We start from the raw sequence: 22,433 nt of genomic DNA on the forward strand, positions 1-22,433 counted from the left end.
AAAGGTCACCACGATATAAAATTCAAGCAAACAAAAATAATTTTTAAACTATAGTGTTACAATTTGTATAGGATACCAGTACTTAGAAAAGACAAATTAATAAAAACGACAAAAAAATTCTAGCATTGTATAAATTCATAATTTTTTCCTCATCCTACATGTATTTGTAAAATTCAACCAATGTTGATAAATCCCAGGCCCTGAAGATGATCTCAATAAAGATCGAAACGTTGGCACGATAAAGAAAATGTTTTTCTAAACCTGCGTCACACCAGACCGCATCTCACGATCTTAAATATAATAAGATGATAAAAACATTTTCTCACTGAATACTTTTTATTATAACAAATGGAGGCCTATGGACGGGGATCACAGATTTCAAAGTTTCAATGAAAGTTTTTTGGTGATACTAGGTCGAAAAATATTGGATACTTGTCCAAGCGTTCTTGGCCCTAGGAGCCGGTTAAAAATTTGAAGTAATTTACATAATTTTTTGTTAAATATCGTTTTCTGCCCTTGTTGTCTACGTATTTTTACCTAGAATAAGAAAATAGTCTGCAATTGTCTATCTTATCGTATAAGAAAATTATATAGAAATATCTTAAATATCTAACTAGGGTAGGATTTTTCAGCCAGAAAAGAACTGGATGTTTTGTCACGTTTTTATTCTTTGTACAATTTATTTCGGAAAATGTTGCTCTTTTTTCAAAATGTATATAAATTAAGTAATATAATTTTTTTAATCACTATTTCCAAAAAAACAGCACGTCGCATACCACACCTGGAACAATAAGTAGACAAAACTTGTCAAAACAAAATTTACAAACTGCACCAACTTCCATCTGCTCTTCGTCCCTAATATTTGGAAGTACATCCACCCACTAGAGATAACGTAAATATTTAAATTAAATGAGATTAGATATGTAAAAAGTTACAAAAACGCTTCCACTAAAGTAGACCAGCAATTTTTGTTTTTATTATATATATTCCAATATTATAGCGTCCTTATATTCCTATATAATCCTTATATTCCAATTTTCATAGCGATAAAAAAATAGAAAATTTTTGGCTGAATTCGCCGGGAAACATTTTTCTTGCCGATATCCGGTGTTCCACTTAAACATTCATAACACCGCTGGATTTTATGCATATTCAACGATAATACAATCGAAAGCTTTTTCTTCTTTCATCCTTTTTCAATAAGGACTAGATGTTAGGTATTTTCTTGTGGGGGAGGGATAAAAAAATAATAACTGCGAGCTATTTCAATATAATATATTATTTATTGTATAGTATTATTTTATAATATATTATTTTGTGACTTATTAAAGTGGGTTAATTTTTTTATTTTTTTAAAGAAACAAACTTGATATTCGGTTTTTGCACCCCCAAAACCTTACTTTTGTGAGAAAATTTTAAAAAAATTTGTGAATAAAAATTTTCTCCTTCCAAATGCCTAGTATTGTTTTCAAAAATTCCGATAACTTTGGAAAGACTCCAGCAATCCACATGAAACAGGAGTTTAGAACCTTATAAACTTCACGTAATGACACAAATGGTGCTCCTACGTTAATAAATTATCACAGGTTATATAAATTAAAACGTTTTGTTGATTGTTATCTTTTATTTTCTCGTTCATAATGATATAAAACCAAAGTCTGTTTATACAGGTTCAAACTATTCAGTCTATTGTCTATTTTTCTATTGCTATAAAAACTCGATATTGATTAAAATTAATCATAATTAGATTTTTCAAAAACAATTTTTTTAGCCTACTTTACTCAATCGACTTTCGGTTTTTGTGATTTTTTTGTACATCTAATAATTTAAGGGTGCTTAAGATCATTTTTTGGGCGCAAAAACCATTTTGGTGGTTTACTTAACTAGAACCGTATTTTCGTTTTCGTAACTTTTTATACATCTAATCTCATTTAATATAAGATGTTTATACAACCGCATATCATTTTCCAGCTCCATTTTCTTAGGTAAAAGAAGATAGACTAATACAAAATATCCTTGAAATACATACACAACAGGAGCATAAAGCCATATTTAAAAAGTTAGATAAATTACTGTAAAAAAAAATAAATAAATAAAGAGAAAAGATACATTGGCAAGAAGACTGGGACAAACCGACCTAGTAAAACAAAAAAAAAAAAAAAACAATATTAAAAACTGTGGTCCTACGCCTTTAGCGAACTATTTAAGCAAAAATAAAAATAGTTTTTTTTTGTATTACCATTGTTCTATTTTAAATTGGGAAAATTTCAGGTATATCGAATTACATTTCCTGTTGCGCGAAATTTTACACTATAGTCACGCAAACTTTTGGATTCCGTGAACTATTCTGTCAGTATTTTGTGTGGTGTTTAATGACCGTTAGCCAATGATTGTTTGGTGATGGTGAGGTGCGGTCTGGTGTGACGTAGGTTTTAGAAAAACATTTTCTTTATCAAGCCAACGTTTCGATCTCTATTGAGATCATCTTCAGGGCTCTAAGTGTTTGTGTTCTGTGTAGATGTGTCATTCTTATGTGTCGTGGGGCACTTTCAACACGGGATACAAAAATGACACCTACACGGAAAATGAACACTTTGAGCCCTGAAGATGATCTCAATAAAGATCGAAACGTTGGTATGATAAAGAAAATGTTTTTCTAAAACCTACGTCACACCAGACCGCACCTCACGATCTCCAAATAATCTGTCATTATTGTGATATTTTTATTACACATTACAATAAAAACCAAATAACTAAAACTTAACTAAAGCAACTATGAAAAATAAGCACCCACGTTAGCGTAACAATGATAAAGAATCGTGAAATAATGCAAAAAAACCCTAGTTAACAGTATTTGCAAAATAAATACTCCAATAAAAAAATTACAGGAGAAATTGGCCATGAAGGAAAAAAGAAAAATAATACAAAAAGAAAAGGATGAATTAATTCGTTTCCATACTATAATTTAAGCTTTAATTGTTTTCTTAAAGCCTTTACCATCCCCGTGAGTTAAAAGAGTTTTGGATGTTTTGGTTTCGCTGGTCATCGAAATTAAACGTATTTTAAGAATTTGCTAAATTTAACTTGTTAACCAAAAGATAATATTTAAGAGTGCAGTCTGACCCGTGTTTACTACTAGAGCCGAGGTCTGCTACAAGAGCAAAAGTCTTGTTAGACTGAATAAAAATAATCCGAGCCTGTTTTTACACGGTTTACATTAACAACATCGCGATATGTATATAGTTTTTAAATAATTTCCACATCATTCCCGTAGGGAAGTGTTTTCAAAACAAGTATGAATCATTTTTTGATCAAGAAACGATATGGGAAGTAAATCATTTTGAAGATTCGGCCCTTGTTTTGTTTGTACGAGTCTAATTTTTTCACCCCGATATACACAGCGCGGGTCAAGACTTTTGAGATAGTTTGATATTAAAAACAGATCGGCTATTGCAATAACGATAATTCGACAAAGACTATCAAACCTGAATTCGAAAGGGATCGTTGTTGAAGCGTACTATTTTTAAAAATAATGAGCATTTCATTCTGGGATCGTAAAAGATGACTGATTTTACAGAATGTGCTCCCACGATTTTTCCGTTAGAGTTACATTATATAACTATCTTCGGGCCAGTAACCTTGCGGACCATTGTTTTCGTTAACAAATACCGTTTCTCGTGGACGTCTTAATTTTTTGTTGTTGTGAAATTATCTTCAAGAGATACGCATTTGCTGCAAACGATAAGCGTTGCAATAATTTTTAATTTTTGAGATTTAATAGATTTTTTTTTACATTTCCAAAGTCAAACAATCCATAATGCAACTTCACTTCATTTCATATTCGCAATGAAAAAAAATTTTAAATTTCTTAAATATTTTTTTAAGTACTATGAAATTTTAATAAACATTAAAACTGATCGTAGATCATTGAACCCACATAATTCAAGTTCAAGATGAGTATGCCAAGCGATGCTTATTTTCAATCGTATCGACTGCAAGGTTGTTCAAAATATTTGTTTACCCTAACAATTATATTTTTTCCATTTTCCACTTTCGCTAATTATTTAGACACTTGGGCCAAATTGTGGTGCTCCTTATGCAGAGAAAGGTTGCTGGAATTTGTCCCACATAATAGAGGCGTGTCAAGCCTTGGCTCCTTATAGAGAGCGTGTAGTCATGCCGCCGGATTTAAGAATGGTTGTCGGACACGGTAGCGAGTTTCAGGGATCCCCTATTCGGCCTTTTGGAGGAAATTGGGAATTTTTTATTGTATATAGAAGTTAAATTATGTGTTTTGTTATTCAGATATCGTGAGATGGGGTCGGGTGTGATGTAGGTTTCAGAAAAACATTTTCTTTATCGTGCCAACGTTTCGATCTTTTATTGAGATCATCTTCAGGGCCTGGGATTTACAAACAATGTTTACATTTAACAAATACATTTAGGATGTGGAAAAGTGAATTTATACAATGCAAAATATATTTTATATTTAAACAAAGTATTTCTACTCACTCAAAGTGTTTGTCTTCTGTGTAATTGTGCCATCCTTGCGTTTGTGTTGAGAGTGCCAGTGAGATTTTGCTGTTTTATGTTTATATATGTTTGGTTTTGAAGGGGTGGGGAAGGGTGTTTTGTGTTTCTGTGTCTTGTATGAATAAATGTATTTATCTGTATGAATGGGGAGTAGCTGATGGCGAAGTAGCTTCTCCATCGCCACTCAGGTTGTATGTATGACTTGGGCTGATGGCGGAAATTTTATAAATTAACCCATCTACCCCAATTTAGATTAGTTTATTATATTGAACACGTAGATGGAGGAATATCGAGTAGTAAACGGAATGAGAGCGATCAATGTATGTTAATGTGAATGTATTTATTAGCGTGATTGTGTATAGAGTGTTTTGTTAGTGCTTCGGGGCTGAAATGACCAAGCTGTTGGATGCCCCTGTCCAAAAAAGTATAAAAAAATATTTCCACATTTTATAGCACTTGTCAAGTCCCGATTTGAAGTCGGAAAACGACGAATAATAATTAAAATGAAACTTAATTAGTATTCGTATAGGAACAATGTTAAAGTAATCAAAATAAAATCTAAGTAAAAGTAGGCAAAAACGTGATAAATCCATTTCACATTTTTTTTCATTATTTATTGCTGGATAAAAGCTATTGTCTATCTCCGAACGGTTCAATACATTTCCTAAACATATATTTACATAACATTCATATTGTCATGGTCATTGTCAGTTCACGTCATTCAGGCGTAATATGCTTTTTCTTGCCTTTGTGCAGTTCAGAAATCATTTACGATATATTTATGTATGTTGAATTGAAACCCGTTTATTTCTGAATACTACGGGCGACTATTTGAGCCACTCATAAATTCGCAAACTGAATAGTTTTTTATTCAACGTCCAATAAGCACCCAAAAGAAGGTACATCATCGAAATAATCACAGTCACAGAATGGCTGTTCCTTTCCAAACTTTAACCCTAAGGAATTTATTTTAAAAACACTGCATACAATGATGGGAAAACGGTTTTAAGCTTAAAACAGAGAAAGCACGTGAAAATTTCGCCGTATGAGAGAAACTGAGCGACCCGAAATAGAAACAATTTCTAGACTGCCCACGGTGAGACGGTATTCGACGGATTATAAATAAACGAAACGTTCACAAAGGCCTTTTGCGCCCCTGAATTTGCATTCGGACAAATGTCAATTTTAGTTGGCATAAACACATTTGAAAACAGAAGATATCTCGTAAGGTTGTGTGCCTTGACAGGAATTTATCCGTAGGAGCGTTTAAAGTCCGCCCTTAAAACGTTTACCGTACCAACATGATTCCTATGAAAAATAATTGATCATTTTATTTCCCAAAACTTACAGTTATTGACCAATAAGTCAATATATATATCCCAAACTATTCGAAATTAATTTTCCTAGTCGATAAGCCACAACAAATCATGCCCAGTATTTATATTTTTGTTGAATTGGTGAGTTGACAAATACCATGTTTGGTGCTAAAAGCGTCTAAAATTGGAATTCTACAATGGCGTCCAAATGAATGGTGAAAGCTGGACTATTTTTGCTCTTTGAAACGCTTGCTTAGGAACTCTTACTAATGAACTATGAGGGAATTGGCATCGTGTAAATAACCAAAGGACAAAACACAAATAAACATAGTTTGCATGTTTTCTTTTTTTTTTCATTTTTCTTTTTTATCGTACAATCATCGGTTTTCTTTCTGATGTTTTCCTTTTTTGGCGCTTTTTATAAAAGGGTTTTTTTTTTTCAAGAAAAATGGCATTTTTTCTTTTTAACAACGTTTCGGCCAATGTAAAAATTCTGATAAACTTTCGGAATAATGTGGACATTGTGATAATTTTTAGGAATAACGTGGTAATTGTGATAATTTTAGGAATAACTTGGAAATTGTGATAATGTTTAGGAATGACGTGGAAATTGTGATAATTTTTAGGAATAACGTGGTAATCGTGATCATTTTTAGGAATAACATGAAAATTGTGATAATTTTTAGGAATAACATGGAAATTGTGATAATTTTGGGAATAACGTGGAAATAGACATTATGAATGATGGAATGAGTGTGGAGTTCAATCCTTTTTTTTTTTAAAAAGATAGTTCCTACTCACATTAAGTTTAATGTGAGTTTAATTTTAATGCTTTTAAGCTTAATTTTTTTAAATTAAGCTTAATGCGAGTAGGAACCATCTTTTAAAAAAAGGATTTAACGTGGAAATTGTGATAATTTTTAGGAATAAATATTACACATGAAAAAGGCCATTTAAGGCCGAAACTTTTTCTAATTTTACATTAAATCAACCATTTCTATCATCAAATCTATTTTTAAAAAATATATATTAGCGATCAAACATTGGACGACTTTTTATTCTATAGAGCTTATAAAAGATAATCGTTGACCAGAAGAGTAATTTTTTCAGGTTAGAAAATCATATGAAAAAGTACACTACTTATATGCAATTTGCGTTTTGGCATTTGTGCCATATAAAGTCATAATCAGTACAGTTTTTATTTATTTATTACACCTTAATTAAATTATGTTTGGGTTTTTAAAAAAAGAACATAAACAATAGATGATATCCTGAGGTCTAAGAAGTCAAAAAAATATATCAATGTAATAAAACTGTCCAATAATGAAACTAAGAAGGTGAAAACTGAAATTCAATAACATGTGATAAACAAAGTTATTAGTTCCAACTGTTTAGTATGTCTGAGAAGCTTTTTACTTACATTATAAGCATCTTCAGCCTTATCCTAATCTTAATTCACATCTAATGAATTGAATGAAATAATTACATTTAATAAAAATAATAAAGAAAATAATATATTGATATTTTTATTGTTTGAATAATATATGGCAGTAATAACAACAAAAAAACAGAGTGCATCTTCGTGTTAGCTGGTTTATATTGTTTTAATTTTCATTAAATTTCATTAATTAGTCCAATTCATTAACTGGAAATTATGAGATTAGGTTTTAACTGCTTGCAATGCATGCGAAAAACTTCCCAAATAAACTAATAAATAGTTGGAACTAAAGGCTTCATTGGTGTTCAACCTTTGATGATGGAATTCCACCAAAAAAGTACTACGAACCTCGAAAAAATCGTTAATATATGATCATTTACTTAAATGAATAAAATTAAACGTCAGTTTATAATTGACGTTCGATTTTTTGCTTTCAAAAGGAATTAGGATATATTTTTGATAGATTTACCATATTGTTCTGTATTTACTTAATTAAATCTTCCGTATTATTTGTCTATTTCTCCTAAAGGGTTTAGCGTTATTTAATCGTTTTTTTATAGTCTTTCTGGAAAATATGAATGAGATTTTGATGAAGTCAAAATATACGAAAGATTTACAAACTTGGCAGTAATTATGAATTATACTATGAAGTTTTGACTCATCCTATTCATTTAAATTACATTGCTACAAATTTTTTAGATTTCTTCTGTTTTTTTTCTTTGCCTGAAATTAAGGTCAAAGTATTTCAACTCTTCTGGGTTGTAATGTTTTATTGCCGCAATGCCGAAAAGGAAACTACCTGGTCAGTCGCCCCCATTGAGAAAAGTTTAATTATTTCCAAATCCGACTTTGGCCCCGGTGAGGTCAAATTCCCAGAGTTAATCCTTGCTATTGAATTATCCTTCGTTTTACCTGTTCCTTCTGATCGCGGTTTTTTTTTCTTTTCCTGTCGAACGTTTAAGGGAAATCTCTAAATGTGAACAGTTAATCAATCTACAGGTCTATCCCATTTTGATGTTAATGTATCAAATCATCGTTAAACCAAGTGTGTGGTGATTAGACCCTTAAGATGATCTCAATAAAGATCGAAACGTTGACACGATAAAGAAAATGTTTTTCTAAACTACGTCACACTAGACCGCACCTCACGATTTCCGAATAATCATTAAACCAAGAACTCTCAAATATATGCTTTAGGATTTTCCCTGGAGACGTTTTTATTATTTTTTAATGTGTGCACTGATGTGCAATCAGTGCCAACGGTCAACCATTAATTCAAACAATCCCATTTGTCAACTTCTTTTTCTTTTTAATTTATAACAGTAATCTCAATGATTTTGTTTGAACCGTTTATTATGCCATGGTTGGTTAAATTGTTTTCAAAGTTATATATTTCCAAACTATGGAAAATCGTATGAAAAATTAATAGAAGTGTTTGGTCAATTCAGGCATGTAATTACTATCATGACTGAGGATGTAATTCTCTAAGCAATAAAATCTCCCAAGAGACCAGTTGGCAGGCCTTGATAATCACTGGCCATGGTTTTGGCAGTCTGGGGTCAAACCTGGGCTTATCCGACCAGCCACCGAGATTAGGCTCTGGGTGCCAGCCACAGCTAGGTCGTTTCAGCACCTAAAACAGCCAGTTCCTACATCCTAACCTATTCACCACACTCTCACTGTTAAGTACATAACATCCACTCAAGGTGGTGGAGTACTCAATATTCCTCCATCACCCTATACATCTATATAACTAACTCAATTAATTATTCTTTTTATATAAGGTCTTGGTTGAGATGAAAAAGTTAGTGTCACGAGCGGGAATTTCCATGAAGTCACGGTAGCTCAAGTGGTTGGAGCAGCAGAGTATTGAGCCGAAGGGGTCGTGGGTTCTAGTGCCGCTCATATCACTAATTTTTTCATCTCAACCAAAACCTTACATAAAAAGAATAATTAATTGAAATAACTAAAATGGTCAATTAGACCATTAAACATAAATGGATTAATATATAAATAACCTAGGATTGATGGGGTACGCAGTATTCCACTATCAACCCTTTTACATTACACATTCACGCCAATAAATACATTCACCCCCCAAAACATACTAAGTACACAAAACTGTCCGAATTATATACCATAAAATAACCCTGTGTCCTTCAAAAATTGAAACAGGGGACCAAGATACTTACTGTTGTGCTCAAGCATAATTCTCATCTCAAGTGGCATTCCTACATGCGCTCTATATGTATCAAAGCTGAGTAATTACGTACTTCAATTAGGTGGGACCCATTTGTCAACCTCGCACGGCCTATTCTTAAAGGGGTGAGGATGACCTTAAGTGTTGTTTTCCTTGAATAATAAGTTAATTTTTTATGTCATAGTTCTGTCCAATTTGACAAAAAAAAAAAAAAAAAAAATATCAGAGCTTGTTTTTGTGGTGGAAGAAGTATTTGCAGAAGTTATCTGAATGAAAAAATCATTATGTTGTAGATCAAGATTGCTCATTAGCCATCATGGTGGTGCTACCATTTGTGGGCTTGACAAGCCTTGCTTTGTTGGTATTAGTGTTTAATTTTGTAATATTTACTACAAAGTATTAATATAGCAAACAATTCAAAACCAAAAGTTATAGTTTTCTCAAAGCTTCTGTATGCCATCATTTTTGAAGATTTTTTATTTGATTAACTATTTCGAAAATGACCTTAATGTTTGGTTTAAAGTAAAAATCTAAATCCCACATTATTATAATAAATATTATATTTTATCTTTCAATTAAGATTTTTAGTGGAGATAAAAAGTCGATCCACTTGGACACTAACTTCCCATCTCAACCCCACCTTTTGAATTTAGTTGGTATCCGAGTGGATCGAGGTCATGAAAGCTCAAGTGGTGGAGCAGCGGCGTATTTAGCCGAAGGTCGTGGGTTCGAACCCGCTCGTGACACTGACTTTTTTATCTCAACTAAAACCTTAATTAATTGAAAGATATTAATTGGTCAAGCGGACCACGAAACTAGTGAAATTATATTTTATATAATTATTTGCTACTTGCAGAAACAAGAAAAAAGTGCATTTATAAAAATTTGCTTGGATTACATAAATGTATCAAACTTGCTATATTTAGATAGTAAAGAAAGCATCATGATCCAGGATTTGTCTTTGGCTAATTTTTGGCGTTTTTCTTTGCCACTAAATGATCATTCCTCAACTTATCTTTCAACATTTAAAAACAAATTCATCGATTTTCAATCCAACTCTAATCATATAAGCTATATTTTATACAAGCCTATGAAGAAAATAGTTCCTTTTATACATTCACTTAACCACCAAAGAGGCTACTATACATTTTCTTTTTCACTTTTGTTAAAGGTTTCTTTACATTCTAAATTATACAAAAATAACAATTACCACAACAACGATGAATGCAATCATTTTTAAGGAATAAGAATTTAAGAAATTATTCGTAAATATATCCTGTTTTTTTTCTTTCTAATTTGTCTTTAAATTCCAGGTTGGATTCAATGGATTTGGACTCAGTCCAGAGGTAATGTCAAAAACTGGAAAATTCATTCACGAGGGTAAAGAATACACAATCCGCCATGGGTCTGTTGTCATCGCTGCAATCACATCCTGCACCAACACCAGCAACCCGAGCGTCATGCTTGGTGCAGGTACAAACTCCTTTAATTCAACATTATGATAAGTAAAGTCATTAATAAACAAAGTTTCTGCTGAGATGTGTAAAAAAATGTAAACTCTGCCTAAATTTGATTTTTAATAAAGTTGTATTTTGTTAATGTCACTGAAGTAAATTTTGTATCTTATATATTAAAAAAGGAATAGCTTTAAAGGGTGAAGTTCCTTTATTTAGCTTTTATGTGTAGCCTCTTTTTGTAAAAATTTTATTACTTACATAATGATTAACAATAATATAAAAATTAATTAGTTTCCACCTTGTATTTGTCATACAGGACTCCTTGCCAAAAAGGCAGTTGAAGCCGGACTTGAAGTTCCAGCATATGTAAAGACTTCGCTTTCGCCCGGTTCTGGCGTTGTAACACACTATCTGAGAGAGTCTGGAGTGATCCCATACCTTAATAAACTTGGATTTTCTATTGTTGGATTTGGATGCATGACCTGTATCGGTAACTCTGGTCCTCTACCTGACTACATGGTTGATGCTATTGAAAAGGTACATTTTTATTTTTTACTTTATTTTGACTTTTTAATGGTTTCAATTTTTTTCAGAATGAGTTGGTGTGTTGTGGTGTTCTATCAGGAAACAGAAATTTTGAGGGCAGAATTCATCCAAACACAAGAGCTAACTATTTGGCATCACCATTGTTAGTAATAGCATACGCCATTGCTGGACGAGTCGACATAGACTTTGAAACAGAGCCTTTGGGTAGTTATAACTTTTAATAATTGTAAAATTAAAATTATATTAAATAAATTACAATTACGTGATGTTTGTAACCTAAAAATGTAAACAACAAATATCCAGATCTATTTATCATAACATAATCCAATATAATTCATAACTGTTTGGAGATTGTGAAGTGCAGTCTGGTGTGACGTAGGTTTTTGAAAAACATTTTCTTTATTGTGCCAATGTTTCGATTTTTGAGGGCACTCTCAACACGACACCCAAGATTGACCCATCTACACGGAAAACAAACACTTTGAGCCCTGAAGATGATCTGAATAAAGATTGAAACGTTGGCATGATAATGAAAATGTTTTTCTAAAACCTATGTCACACCAGACCGCACCGCATGATCTTCGAATAATCATTCGCTAATGGTCACTAAACACCACATATCATAACATAATTCCAAGGATAAAAAATGTATGTTGAAAGCTTTTGATGTAGAAACGATAAAGGTTGGGTGAGTATGTTGTTCAACTACCTTAAAAGATAGTTTTTACTCACAGTTTGTTGTTTTCAAAGATACAGATTTCAGGAATTTAAGGCTTGAAATCCGGATCGTTGTAGTTTAGCATTTGGTGTTATTTTTAGGGGTTGGAGTAGATGGAAAACAGGTCTTCTTGAGGGACGTTTGGCCATCACGTACAGAGATCCACCATGTAGAAAAAGTGACGGTCATCCCGGGAATGTTCAGGGATGTCTATTCAAGAATCGAAAACGGTTCCAACTCGTGGAGGAGCCTGTCAGCTCCAGATGGCAAATTGTACCCTTGGGACCAGAAATCAACTTATATCAAGAGTCCTCCTTTTTTCGCCGGAATGACTAAAGTAATGTTTTTCGGTTACATCCTGTCTTTCTGTGTACTATTTTTGTATATTCTAGGAATTGCCAAAAGCTCAGCCCATTAAAAATGCAAGGGTTCTCCTCCTCCTCGGGGATTCTGTTACAACCGACCACATCTCTCCAGCTGGGAGCATAGCAAGAAACAGCCCTGCAGCTAGATTCTTAGCAAGCAGAGGGTAACAAAAAAACAGCTAACAAAATACAATTTATGCATAAAATAATTTAAAAATCATTATGACGTTTGTTGTGTCATTAAAATTAAATGGGATAGATCAAACCCCTTTTTGTCACATATTCAGAAGAAAATAAATTTAAAAACTTTGTGTGGCTCACCACACACCTTGACCAGATCCAACAGAAAAAAAATCTTTACAAAGTATCTTTAAATAATTGTCAATTACATTATTTTATGAGCAAATTTAAATTGAGTTGATGATGGGTGTTGGCCTGAAAATTGGTGAACTCATGCTTAACCGACGTAGGGTCACTTTTCGGATCATTCCTTCACTCACAGGTTTATTGAACTATCAAATTCAACAAACTGCGAGTGAAGACAGACCAAAAAGTAATTCAATGCTATTTCAGCATAAATTAAATATTATAAAAATTAGTTTTTCTTAGATACATACTTAAATAATAAGTTCATTTCAGTTTAACCCCGCGAGAATTCAATTCATATGGATCGAGAAGAGGAAATGATGATATAATGGCAAGGGGCACATTTGCTAACATTCGCCTTGTCAATCACTTTGTCTCAGCTCCTGGGCCTAGAACCGTCCACTTTCCCTCCAACGAAGAGGTAGTTCATATTAACACTGCTTTTAGAAAAGAACACATTCTTATTTGAGTGTTTACAGTTGGACGTTTTTGACGCTGCAGAAAGGTACAAACAAGAGGGCACACCGTTGATCTTGATTGTCGGAAAGGATTATGGATCAGGGTCATCAAGAGACTGGGCCGCAAAAGGGCCGTTCTTACTGGTATTTGCCCTCTTGATGTAAAACTTATTACTTTTATTGATGAAATATCCTGTTCTGATTAAAGGGGATCAAAGCCGTTATTGCGGAGTCGTACGAACGTATCCACAGATCCAACCTTGTAGGAATGGGCGTTGTCCCCCTCCAATTCTTGAACGGGCAGAACGCAAAATCTCTCGGTTTGACAGGCAAGGAGGTTTTTTCAATTGACATCCCAAGTGATTTACGGCCTCTCCAGACCGTTTCAGTACAGGTAATAATCAAATAAATTTTCAATTATTTTGTTTTTTTTATTAGTTCACTCAATTTTTCATTCTTTTCGTAGACTGACGCTGGAAAGAGTTTTGATGTCACTGTCAGATTTGACACTGAGGTTGACCTTCTCTATTATAGACATGGTGGAATACTTAACTACATGATAAGAAAAATGCTTGCATAAATTTTTGTCTTTTAGGGCAAAAATTTGGGTCAACTTTAAACACAATTATGTTGTGACTGCATAACTCTTCAACTTTTACAAAATAGCCATATTTTTAAAGACTTATTTTATTAGTGGATAAAATGTTAGTTATTACTTGAAGGATGTATTTGGGTAGTTATTTTTTTTAAATGAAAGGCTTGGGAAATATAGGTGATTTGAAACTGATTGTATTGAATTTTATTTTATTTTAACGACCATTGGAAACAGAAAAAGACAACACAAACTGTGAGATTTCATTTCATGGCAGTGAACCAAATTAAAAATTAACAAAGTAATAATTTTGGTCTGCATATCCTTGACCGGTCTTCATTGGCTGTTCTGTGTGATTTAACCAGACACCAATTATTAAAAATGGCCAATTAACGAAGCCCGACCAACAGCGTCCAGTCAAGTTGCATATTTTATACCAAAAACGTTCTTAAATTTAGTTAAATAAGAGGCACTAATTAAAACTGACTTATCAACAAACAAAGTACAACATAGGTTGTCTCTCTGTGAAAAGATTTTATATTTTTTAAATTTTTATCTTTTTTAAATTTTTATATTTTTTCACTTTCAAAAAGTGAGTATTGTTCAAAAACCTCTATTTCAGAAATATTCCCAGGTTTGCTTGCATAATTAATGGTTGTTTTCCCGTAAATTTGTTATTTAAAATTTTATACGAATAAAATAATCAGAGAATTTTATTTTCCCTTTATTGAATAAATATGTGAAATCTATTTCTCGCTTGACAATAGGGAAATATGAAAAAAATTGAAACAAAATTGTTTAGAATATTTTGAAAAAAAAATTAATTAATATATTGATTACATAGGGAAAAAGCTGCTAAACATATTTTGGTTTATTTAACAGATGGGACATTTTCATTTGTAACAAATGTCTTCTAAATGTTAATGAATTGTTGAGCAATTTTCTTCTAAATGTCCTGTTATTCTTTGTCTCGGTAAACAACTGATGATACTCTGTATCCAGTCTGAATCGTTGCCTGTGTTTTCGAATAATCGTACCGACCAACATTCCTCCAATAACGTAGCCCATGAACATGATAGACATCCATGTCAGATTGAAAATTCGGTTGAACTTCTTTGTGTTTGTATCGTCGTGCGAAGAGAAATCTTGATCAAAACAGAAAGTCTGCTGGTAATCTATCCACATGTTGGATGACAGGAACACAGCAATAATTACGACTGTGTATAATACGAACATAAAGAAAACTATGCTTCTGTGAAAAAATGTGCTTGTGATTATTGAATCTTCCCACAGTATGGTCGGCTTGTATTTTGTAAACTGCAGTGAAATCAAGCAACATAAAATTCCAATAGCAACTTGAAATTTGAAGTCCATCTCGGTAGGAATAAGGAAGCTGATGTAATCAGAAACATAACTCTCAACATACTCGTCTATACTAAGGTTCAAAGTTGTCCACCTCATTATAAAAAATAATATTGAACACAAAGTGAACACTGCGATCAATGTGGAGTTGATTGAATAAACTGATTTTATGGACTGTGTCAGATCGAATCTGAGTATTTTTCTCATTGATAATATCGTAAAAATCACACCAATCACTGAAAGACAACACATCGACAGTAACACACTGCTTGAAGGAACAGTTGCATCCATAGTGATCGCTTCTAACTGCAATGAAACATTTAAGAAACAATGTTAAAATTAAATTCTGTCCGACTTCCTTACTTGTAACTTGGGAATATAGACCCCATTGGAAAAATGTTCGAGTGAAAGGAGAACCTGGGCCAACAATTTTGAATTAATGCTCGTCAGGTAAAATTCTATGTAAATAATCCTTGTGAAGTTGTTGAAGAAATTATCTAAGCTGAGATCAACTATTTTTTTTAACGATTCACCACCAAAAGTTGACAATAATATAACATAACCATCCCTAATTTTATATATCTCTCTTGATCCTCCAATATGAAGACCTTTAAAAAAAGAAAAAAAAACAATAAAAAATCTTGTGACATTGATTTGAAAATTATATTAATATTTTGATGTATAATAAAATAAAGATGTGTTTTGTTGTTAATTCTGATGTTGGCACTGTATTTTATACTGTGTGAATGAAGCGTTTACTCTGTGTGTGTATATTATAATTCAGTGACTTATTTACATATTTATTGTTAATTTAATATATTTATTACAATGTGTAAACTAATTTACATTATGTAATGAACTGGATTTACAAATGACATAGAACATGGGCCTGGGGGGGGGGGTTTAACAACCGTTGTTGTTCTCCCAACTGTATGCGACGACTAATCCTAGTTTAGTAGGTCATGAGGCATTCTCCTCTTCAGTAGTCTGGAGGAATTATAATTCTATTTGATTAGGATTGGTCAACTCGATTGGGGTGAGAGGAGAGTTTATTGTGGAAAGTGGAAAATGTTTGAGGGATTATTTTTTCACAAGAGGGACTTAGAGGTCTTTGTGAAGGATAATGTTAGAGAACAAATAAGAAGCATTGACTATGGTTGTGAGGGCTGTGGACAGTATTCTTTAGATGTCGGAAGGTTTTAGCAGTGCCCCCAGTAATAGTCCATCCAGCTTAGTGTAATAATTGTATAGTTTAGTATTGTCTTGTAAACGGCTGAAACTACAGTAGTGAGTAGTGCGAAGATTTTTTTCAATTTCTGCCCTATTAGTAATGTGTATTAGTCGGAGAGTATCAATAACTGGGGCATGGAACAATTCCTTAGGGAGTGGAATTTATCCCCCGGACACAGGCAATCGAAAGAGCTTGTTAAGGCGATCAAACCAGCAGAATCGAAATGGCTATTTTCTATCTCAAGGAAGAGAATTAGAAGGCTGATAGGTATTCTGACGGGCCACTGCCCACTGAGAAGACACCTCTTTGTAATGAATATTTTACCAGACCTCTTTTGTCGTTTTTGTTAAATAAAAGAAGAAACAGCAAGGCACTACCTTGCAGAGTGTGATAGGTATGCTAGCTCTAGATTTGGAATCTTTGAAGGAGAGGACATCACCAAATCACTCCCTGAGATTAAATGATCCAATATCTTGGAGTTTGTGAACAGGTTCAAGAGGTTTATGCAGGGCACGTGAGCTGACCAAGTCCCGGACCTTTTAGGATCTACCCAGGCATTTAACCCCTCGGGTCTTGGTCACCCACCCTGCATAATATATATATAATGTGTATTAGTTCCAGGTTAGTTTAAGTAGATAAAACCCAAGGTATTGGATGCAGTTTATTTTCAGATTAGGAGTATTATTACTGGATATTGTAAGAGGGTTTTGGATAGAAGGTCATTGATTCATGAGTGCTTTTGTTTTAGTTAAACTTTATACACCAGTGTGCTCCATACGGCTACTTGCAGGACATGTGGCTGGAGCTCCTCAATAATTGGATTGGGATTAGACATGTCACCCCCAGGATTGAGGCGGATTGGGGGTTGACTTGCCAGGAGCAATGGCTAGGTGTCCCTTTCTGGCCATATCAGTCCAGAACGTCACAATGAACGTAGTTGTGTCGTCGGCAAAAGATGCAATGCTGGTGGAGAGTGAAATTGGGATATCTGCAGTATAGAGAAGAAAAAGATAAGTTCAAGTACACTGCCCTGAGGTCTCTCGCTTCCAAAGGATGGTAGTCGGAGTTGTCTGACTCTGAAGAATCATTTGGTTAGATAAGAACGGAGAATTAGGTAGAGCAGTGGTCGGCAAACTCATCATCCAAAAGAGCCAAATATAATCAAAAATACAAAATTGAAGTTTATTCATAGCTTGTTAACTAGTTAGTTCATAGTATTCACTAGTATTCATAGTCTTGTTAACTTATTGTTTGTTTATTCATAAGCATTGTTCGCATAAATATGTAAACCCAAATAAGAAAAGAACATCAAACGCTAGTTTCTTCAGTTAAAAATCAGCATATCTTCCCTCGCCAGATCTTTCAAAGAAGACTGTTTGTGCTGTAAACTTAATTCACATTTGTTTTTCTCCAATAGCTGTAAATCGGTTTAAAGACACTCGAATTTTGAGCTCCAAAATTCTTTATTTTTTAAATCCAGCAACTGCATTTCAAAGCTGCCAATATCAATATTAAAGGGGAAAAATTAATTTCTGTTACCGTGGCATTCAGAGGTTTTTTTTAAACAAAGGCTAGCATCGCTTTGTTGTTTCTAAAGCCTTTGAACCTGCTGAGAAAATTTCTTCAGGAAATGTCTGCGCACATAGTGCTTCCTGATGAATAATACAATGGTATCTCGTGATTAATTTTTTCTTTAAAAATAGCGACAATCCCATTTCTTGCACCTGTCATACTTTTCGCTCCGTGTCTACACTAAGCATTCAGTGAAAGAGCCGCAGCCAAGATTCAAAGAGCCGCATGCAACTCGCGAGCCGCGGTTTGCCGACCACTGAGGTAGAGGGTATTTGGAAAGATGTACTTTATTTTGTAGGCCTACATGCCACAAGAGGTCAAACGCTTGTGACACATCAAAAAATGCCCTCAACGGTATGACTCAATTCAGTAACTAACATGCTTTATGTCTTGTTTAAATTGTAATTTTATAATTATAGTGGTAGGTATAACTACCAATCTCAAATTTTGTCTTATTCACACATCTGACTTTTACCTGTGTAAAGCCTTGAAGGGTAATAATTGTATATTGTGTGATTCCAAATCTCCTCTATGTCAGGATCGTAAGCTTTCCAACTGGGCAAATATGGCCTCGTGTCTTCACTGTACTTGTTCAGACTGGAATAGGATCGATTAAATAAATTTTCCCAGTATGACGATACTCCATAATAATCTGGAATTTAAAATGAAAATAATTGCAATGTATAGAATAATGAACGTAGAATAAAGAACTTTACAATCTGGTTTCACTCGTCTTTGTGCAATACGCGGTTTACCGATAATTTTTGACACATAGTCTTTTGTAAAACCTTTTTGAACCGTATCTCTTCTTTGCTTCTTTCCTGGTACTTTTGCATCCATCCCTAGTCATTTAATTTAATTGCTGTTAACATTTAAATGGCTCTAATGATTTAGATCATCATAATGCACTCACATTCCAATGGAAGGTGTCTAGCGTTGTACCAGTCGAGGTTGTGCAATGCAGGGATGAGCTTTTCAATAAGGTAATCTGCAAGTCTATTTAATTGAAATGTTAAAACAATATCATATTATAAAAACACTACACTACCTGTCATGTGAGATCACATCAAGTACACTAGATTCACTTGCTTTCGTCTGATACTCTATAAAGCTTTTTAAGTTGGAAATCATATAGTTTTTCTCTTGGATAGAGAGAGAAAAAACTAAAAACACAAGGATGATGAAAAATATAACAAGTGTACCGAGTTCTATCTTGAATTTTAAAAATCTCATTCTGTCTAATTTTTTCTCATAAATCTCCTAGAACAACATTAATATAATTAGATGATATCACCAGGCATACACATACATACTTCCTTAAATTTCATGAAGTTCTTTGTATAAAATGCTTTAATTCTTAGCTTTAAAAGTCTTAAGTGAACCATGGTGATCATCTTTTTTGATTTCTTCCAAGTCTGATCCCTTTCTATTTTATACATTTTAATTTTTTCTATGAATGTCATCTAAGATAATGTACAGAGAAATGTATATATAGTGTATATTTATTTGTTTAATACGGAGAAATATTAATTAGAATTTAATATTTGTTATTTGTAGGTGATGATATTTGTTTTATTTATTTTTATTTTGTCTTGATTCGAACAAGAACTCTGAATTCTGATTATTAGAAAACAGAGCTCCAAAAATCTTGATCGGACCTGAATACGAGCTAATCAGATGCCTTTTATAAAATAATGCCTTTTATAAATTAATTAAAAGTGTAAAAACCAATTTATTGATTAATCAGGAAAATAATAATAATTAATATCAATTAAATTTCTTTTTAAAGTTTGAAAACATTTTTTTTTAAATTTAAATAAACAGGAATTTCATCTTACAAAAATATGTTCAAACCAATTGCCACACCATATGGAACAAGAATGGATGGTGGTCATTATTTAATTATAGTCAATCTGCTTTGGACCATAACTTATTCAGCACTTTTTTTTAGGATCTAGCACTTTCTCTGGCTGGATTCTTTTTTTATTTATTTATTTTATTTAATTATAAAGGCATACAACCACGATGGGTCAAAACTGCCTTGATGATGAATTAATCAATGAGAGAAGAAAACAGAGAGCGATAAGCCAGGAGGGGCAGGGACATCAAGAGCGGGCGCGCCCCCACAGCGAACCGGATACCACAGGACCAGGCAAGAACAGACACCCAGACCAGCTCCTCTCCACACAAGACCTTAGTGGTTAAGAGTGGCAGACTTCTCAGAGGGCTGCGCATGGTGTGCCAGCATCCGCAGCCCTCCCAAGTTCCGGGGTCAACTCAGCCCACGTGCCCGCACCCAAGGTCGCTCCGCCCTCCTACTCATTGTTTGTCACAATTTATCGGTCAACCCAGTTTCAGTTAGGAACTCAAAAAGCTTTATAATGTTAGCTGGGGAATCTTTCAAAATTTCGGTCACATTGTTTCCGAGCTTATGTTTGACCCGAAGGTCTTCGTAGTTTCTGCATGATGACAGACTTTTTTTAAGCACACTAATCATGAAATCTAAATCACAAAGTTGCCATTTTGAATTAAATTTAAGTGTGATATATTTATTTTTTTTTTTTAAGCCCATTTGAAAGAATGTTGGGTTCAAATGTGGTACCATTACTTTACAGCGATGAGCACTGTGTTAACGACTTAACTTTTGCCCCCGCCCCTGATGATATTTCTTATCATTTTACTTGAGAAGGGAACAGGATGTCAAAATGTACATTTGAAAATTAAAAAAAAAAAAATGCCTTCAAGAAAAAGCCTAAAAATAACAAATATTAAAAAAAAGAAGGTCTATAAATCTAAAAAAATATTAATTAGAATGTAGGATGACTAAATAAAGAAAAAAAAAAGATAAAATTAGAATATACTAAATCATAATACTGACCTTGCAGATGATAGATGTTATAAAAATGCTAACAAATATGAAAATTGGCTCTATAAAAAATTGCTGAAACAATGCCAGGATGAAATTTGCAATCCAGTGAAATGTTTTTTGCCCACCGAAATCCAAGATGAATAAAGCCACCACCGATATGCAAGCAAAAAATATTGCAAATGATATAAACCTACAAAAAAAAAAAAAAAAAGAACATCGATGTACTAACATAGACAATTATTCAACATTAGTGGCCATCATTTACCAAGAAAAATATGTCCAGATATTTATTGGGTGGGATTCTTGTTTCACCCTCAAAGACATGAACATTTTGGGGCCATAAAGATTTATCAACAGCTTGTGAAATCTGCTGGTACTCTCTGTATAAAAATGAAGTTTTGTTTACATTTATTTACGTGGTGTTAATTCTGGTATAATAGTCAAGAATCATAAGCAAACATGATAAATGTTTCAAATTATAAATATAGTTTAATTACTTATTGCATGTTAATCTTGTTAATTATAATTTAGACTACTGAAGTAATGTGCCAATGCATTTACACAATTGTTACAAGTTTGTTTTAAAAAAAATTAAAAATTAAGAAACAGAAATGAACTCACTTTCCAACAGCAGTTTATAATTCTGTGATAGCATTTCTCCTTCAAAACAGTCTGATTTAGATTTTCTAAGAAAACAAAATAGATTTGATAGAAAGATCATAAAAAGTCCAACATCTAACTTAATATTTACTTGAAAAAAATCATCAACAGATTGCTTAGAAAAATGGTGATTATGGTACTTTCAAGTGCGATCATAAACACTGTCATCTGAGACTGGGAGACAACAATGGGAGAACCTGGAAAACATATTTAATATAATAACTTTAATTTAAATCATCAAATTATGATATAAAATGCTGACGTGAGTGGACACCAAAGAACATAATGTTTATCATCATATGAATGCTGAAGAACGTTAAACACAAAAGAAGCTTTTCGATCACTGTGAACGCACTGCGAGGGTGTCTGAAATTGGGCAAAGACACAATAATATAGTTTATTGATTGAAGTAATAAAAGTATACCTTGTAAATATACTAATGTGACGGTGTTGTTCTCTGAGATGCCTGTAAAAATCTTTTCTCGCGATGTTACAATTATTTGTGGAGTCAGGAACATTATTAATTTTAAATTTATGAGACGTTGAGTGCTTCATTATATCAAAAATAGAGAACCACTTTTTGATTGGAAAATGATATTCTGAATTCTTGAGATCATAAATTATTATCTTTATACAAAACCTAAATGAATAAAAATCAAACCAAAATATACTATATTTTTATTTTAAATGTGTCATACCATTCTGGGTTGTGTCCAAAGTCATCATGCCAGATCTCTATAGTCTTGACCT

General features: G+C 33.1%; 2 protein-coding genes across 3 annotated transcripts in view; one reads left to right on the top strand and one right to left on the bottom strand.

Annotated features, from left to right (window-relative positions):
- The window catches only part of LOC106661771 (cytoplasmic aconitate hydratase-like), a 35,942-nt gene extending 21,757 nt beyond the window's left edge, over positions 1-14,185 (top strand). The window contains exons 9-17 of one of the 2 annotated variants that reach the window (XM_014385392.2): positions 10,801-10,960; positions 11,261-11,481; positions 11,538-11,694; positions 12,310-12,545; positions 12,601-12,737; positions 13,213-13,360; positions 13,419-13,541; positions 13,606-13,791; positions 13,864-14,184. In XM_014385392.2, coding sequence (XP_014240878.1) covers positions 10,801-10,960; positions 11,261-11,481; positions 11,538-11,694; positions 12,310-12,545; positions 12,601-12,737; positions 13,213-13,360; positions 13,419-13,541; positions 13,606-13,791; positions 13,864-13,977 — 1,482 coding nt within the window. In that variant the 3' untranslated portion in view covers positions 13,978-14,184. Of the gene's footprint in view, positions 1-10,800; positions 10,961-11,260; positions 11,482-11,537; positions 11,695-12,309; positions 12,546-12,600; positions 12,738-13,212; positions 13,361-13,418; positions 13,542-13,605; positions 13,792-13,863 lie in introns of both variants that reach the window. The other variant, XM_014385390.2, reaches the window with a different exon arrangement.
- Positions 14,186-14,453: 268 nt separating this feature from the next.
- LOC106661772 (polycystic kidney disease 2-like 2 protein) lies at positions 14,454-19,373 on the bottom strand. Its single transcript, XM_024229532.1, has 5 exons — positions 19,203-19,373; positions 19,068-19,150; positions 18,871-18,996; positions 18,630-18,806; positions 14,454-15,959 (listed from the first exon to the last, which is right to left on the bottom strand). Exons 1-5 carry the CDS (start codon positions 19,283-19,285, stop codon positions 15,691-15,693), a joined length of 738 nt encoding a protein of 245 aa, XP_024085300.1. The 5' UTR covers positions 19,286-19,373; the 3' UTR covers positions 14,454-15,690.
- Between the last annotated feature and the right edge of the window lie 3,060 nt (positions 19,374-22,433).

This window comes from Cimex lectularius, unplaced genomic scaffold (assembly GCF_000648675.2).
Source record: "Cimex lectularius strain Harlan isolate CLEC.00 unplaced genomic scaffold, Clec_2.1 scaffold421, whole genome shotgun sequence".
Lineage (NCBI taxonomy): Eukaryota > Metazoa > Arthropoda > Insecta > Hemiptera > Cimicidae > Cimex > Cimex lectularius.

Excerpts from the sequence above, each read along its gene's own strand:
- LOC106661772 (XM_024229532.1), bottom strand. The coding sequence starts at position 19,285 with ATGATTTCCAACTTAAAAAGCTTTATAGAGTATCAGACGAAAGCAAGT. Across the intron at positions 19,151-19,202 it reads GATGTGATCTCACATGACAG|ACTTGCAGATTACCTTATTG; the intron begins GTAGTGTAGTGT and ends TCAATTAAATAG. Across the intron at positions 18,807-18,870 it reads AAGACGAGTGAAACCAGATT|ATTATTATGGAGTATCGTCA; the intron begins GTAAAGTTCTTT and ends TTTAAATTCCAG.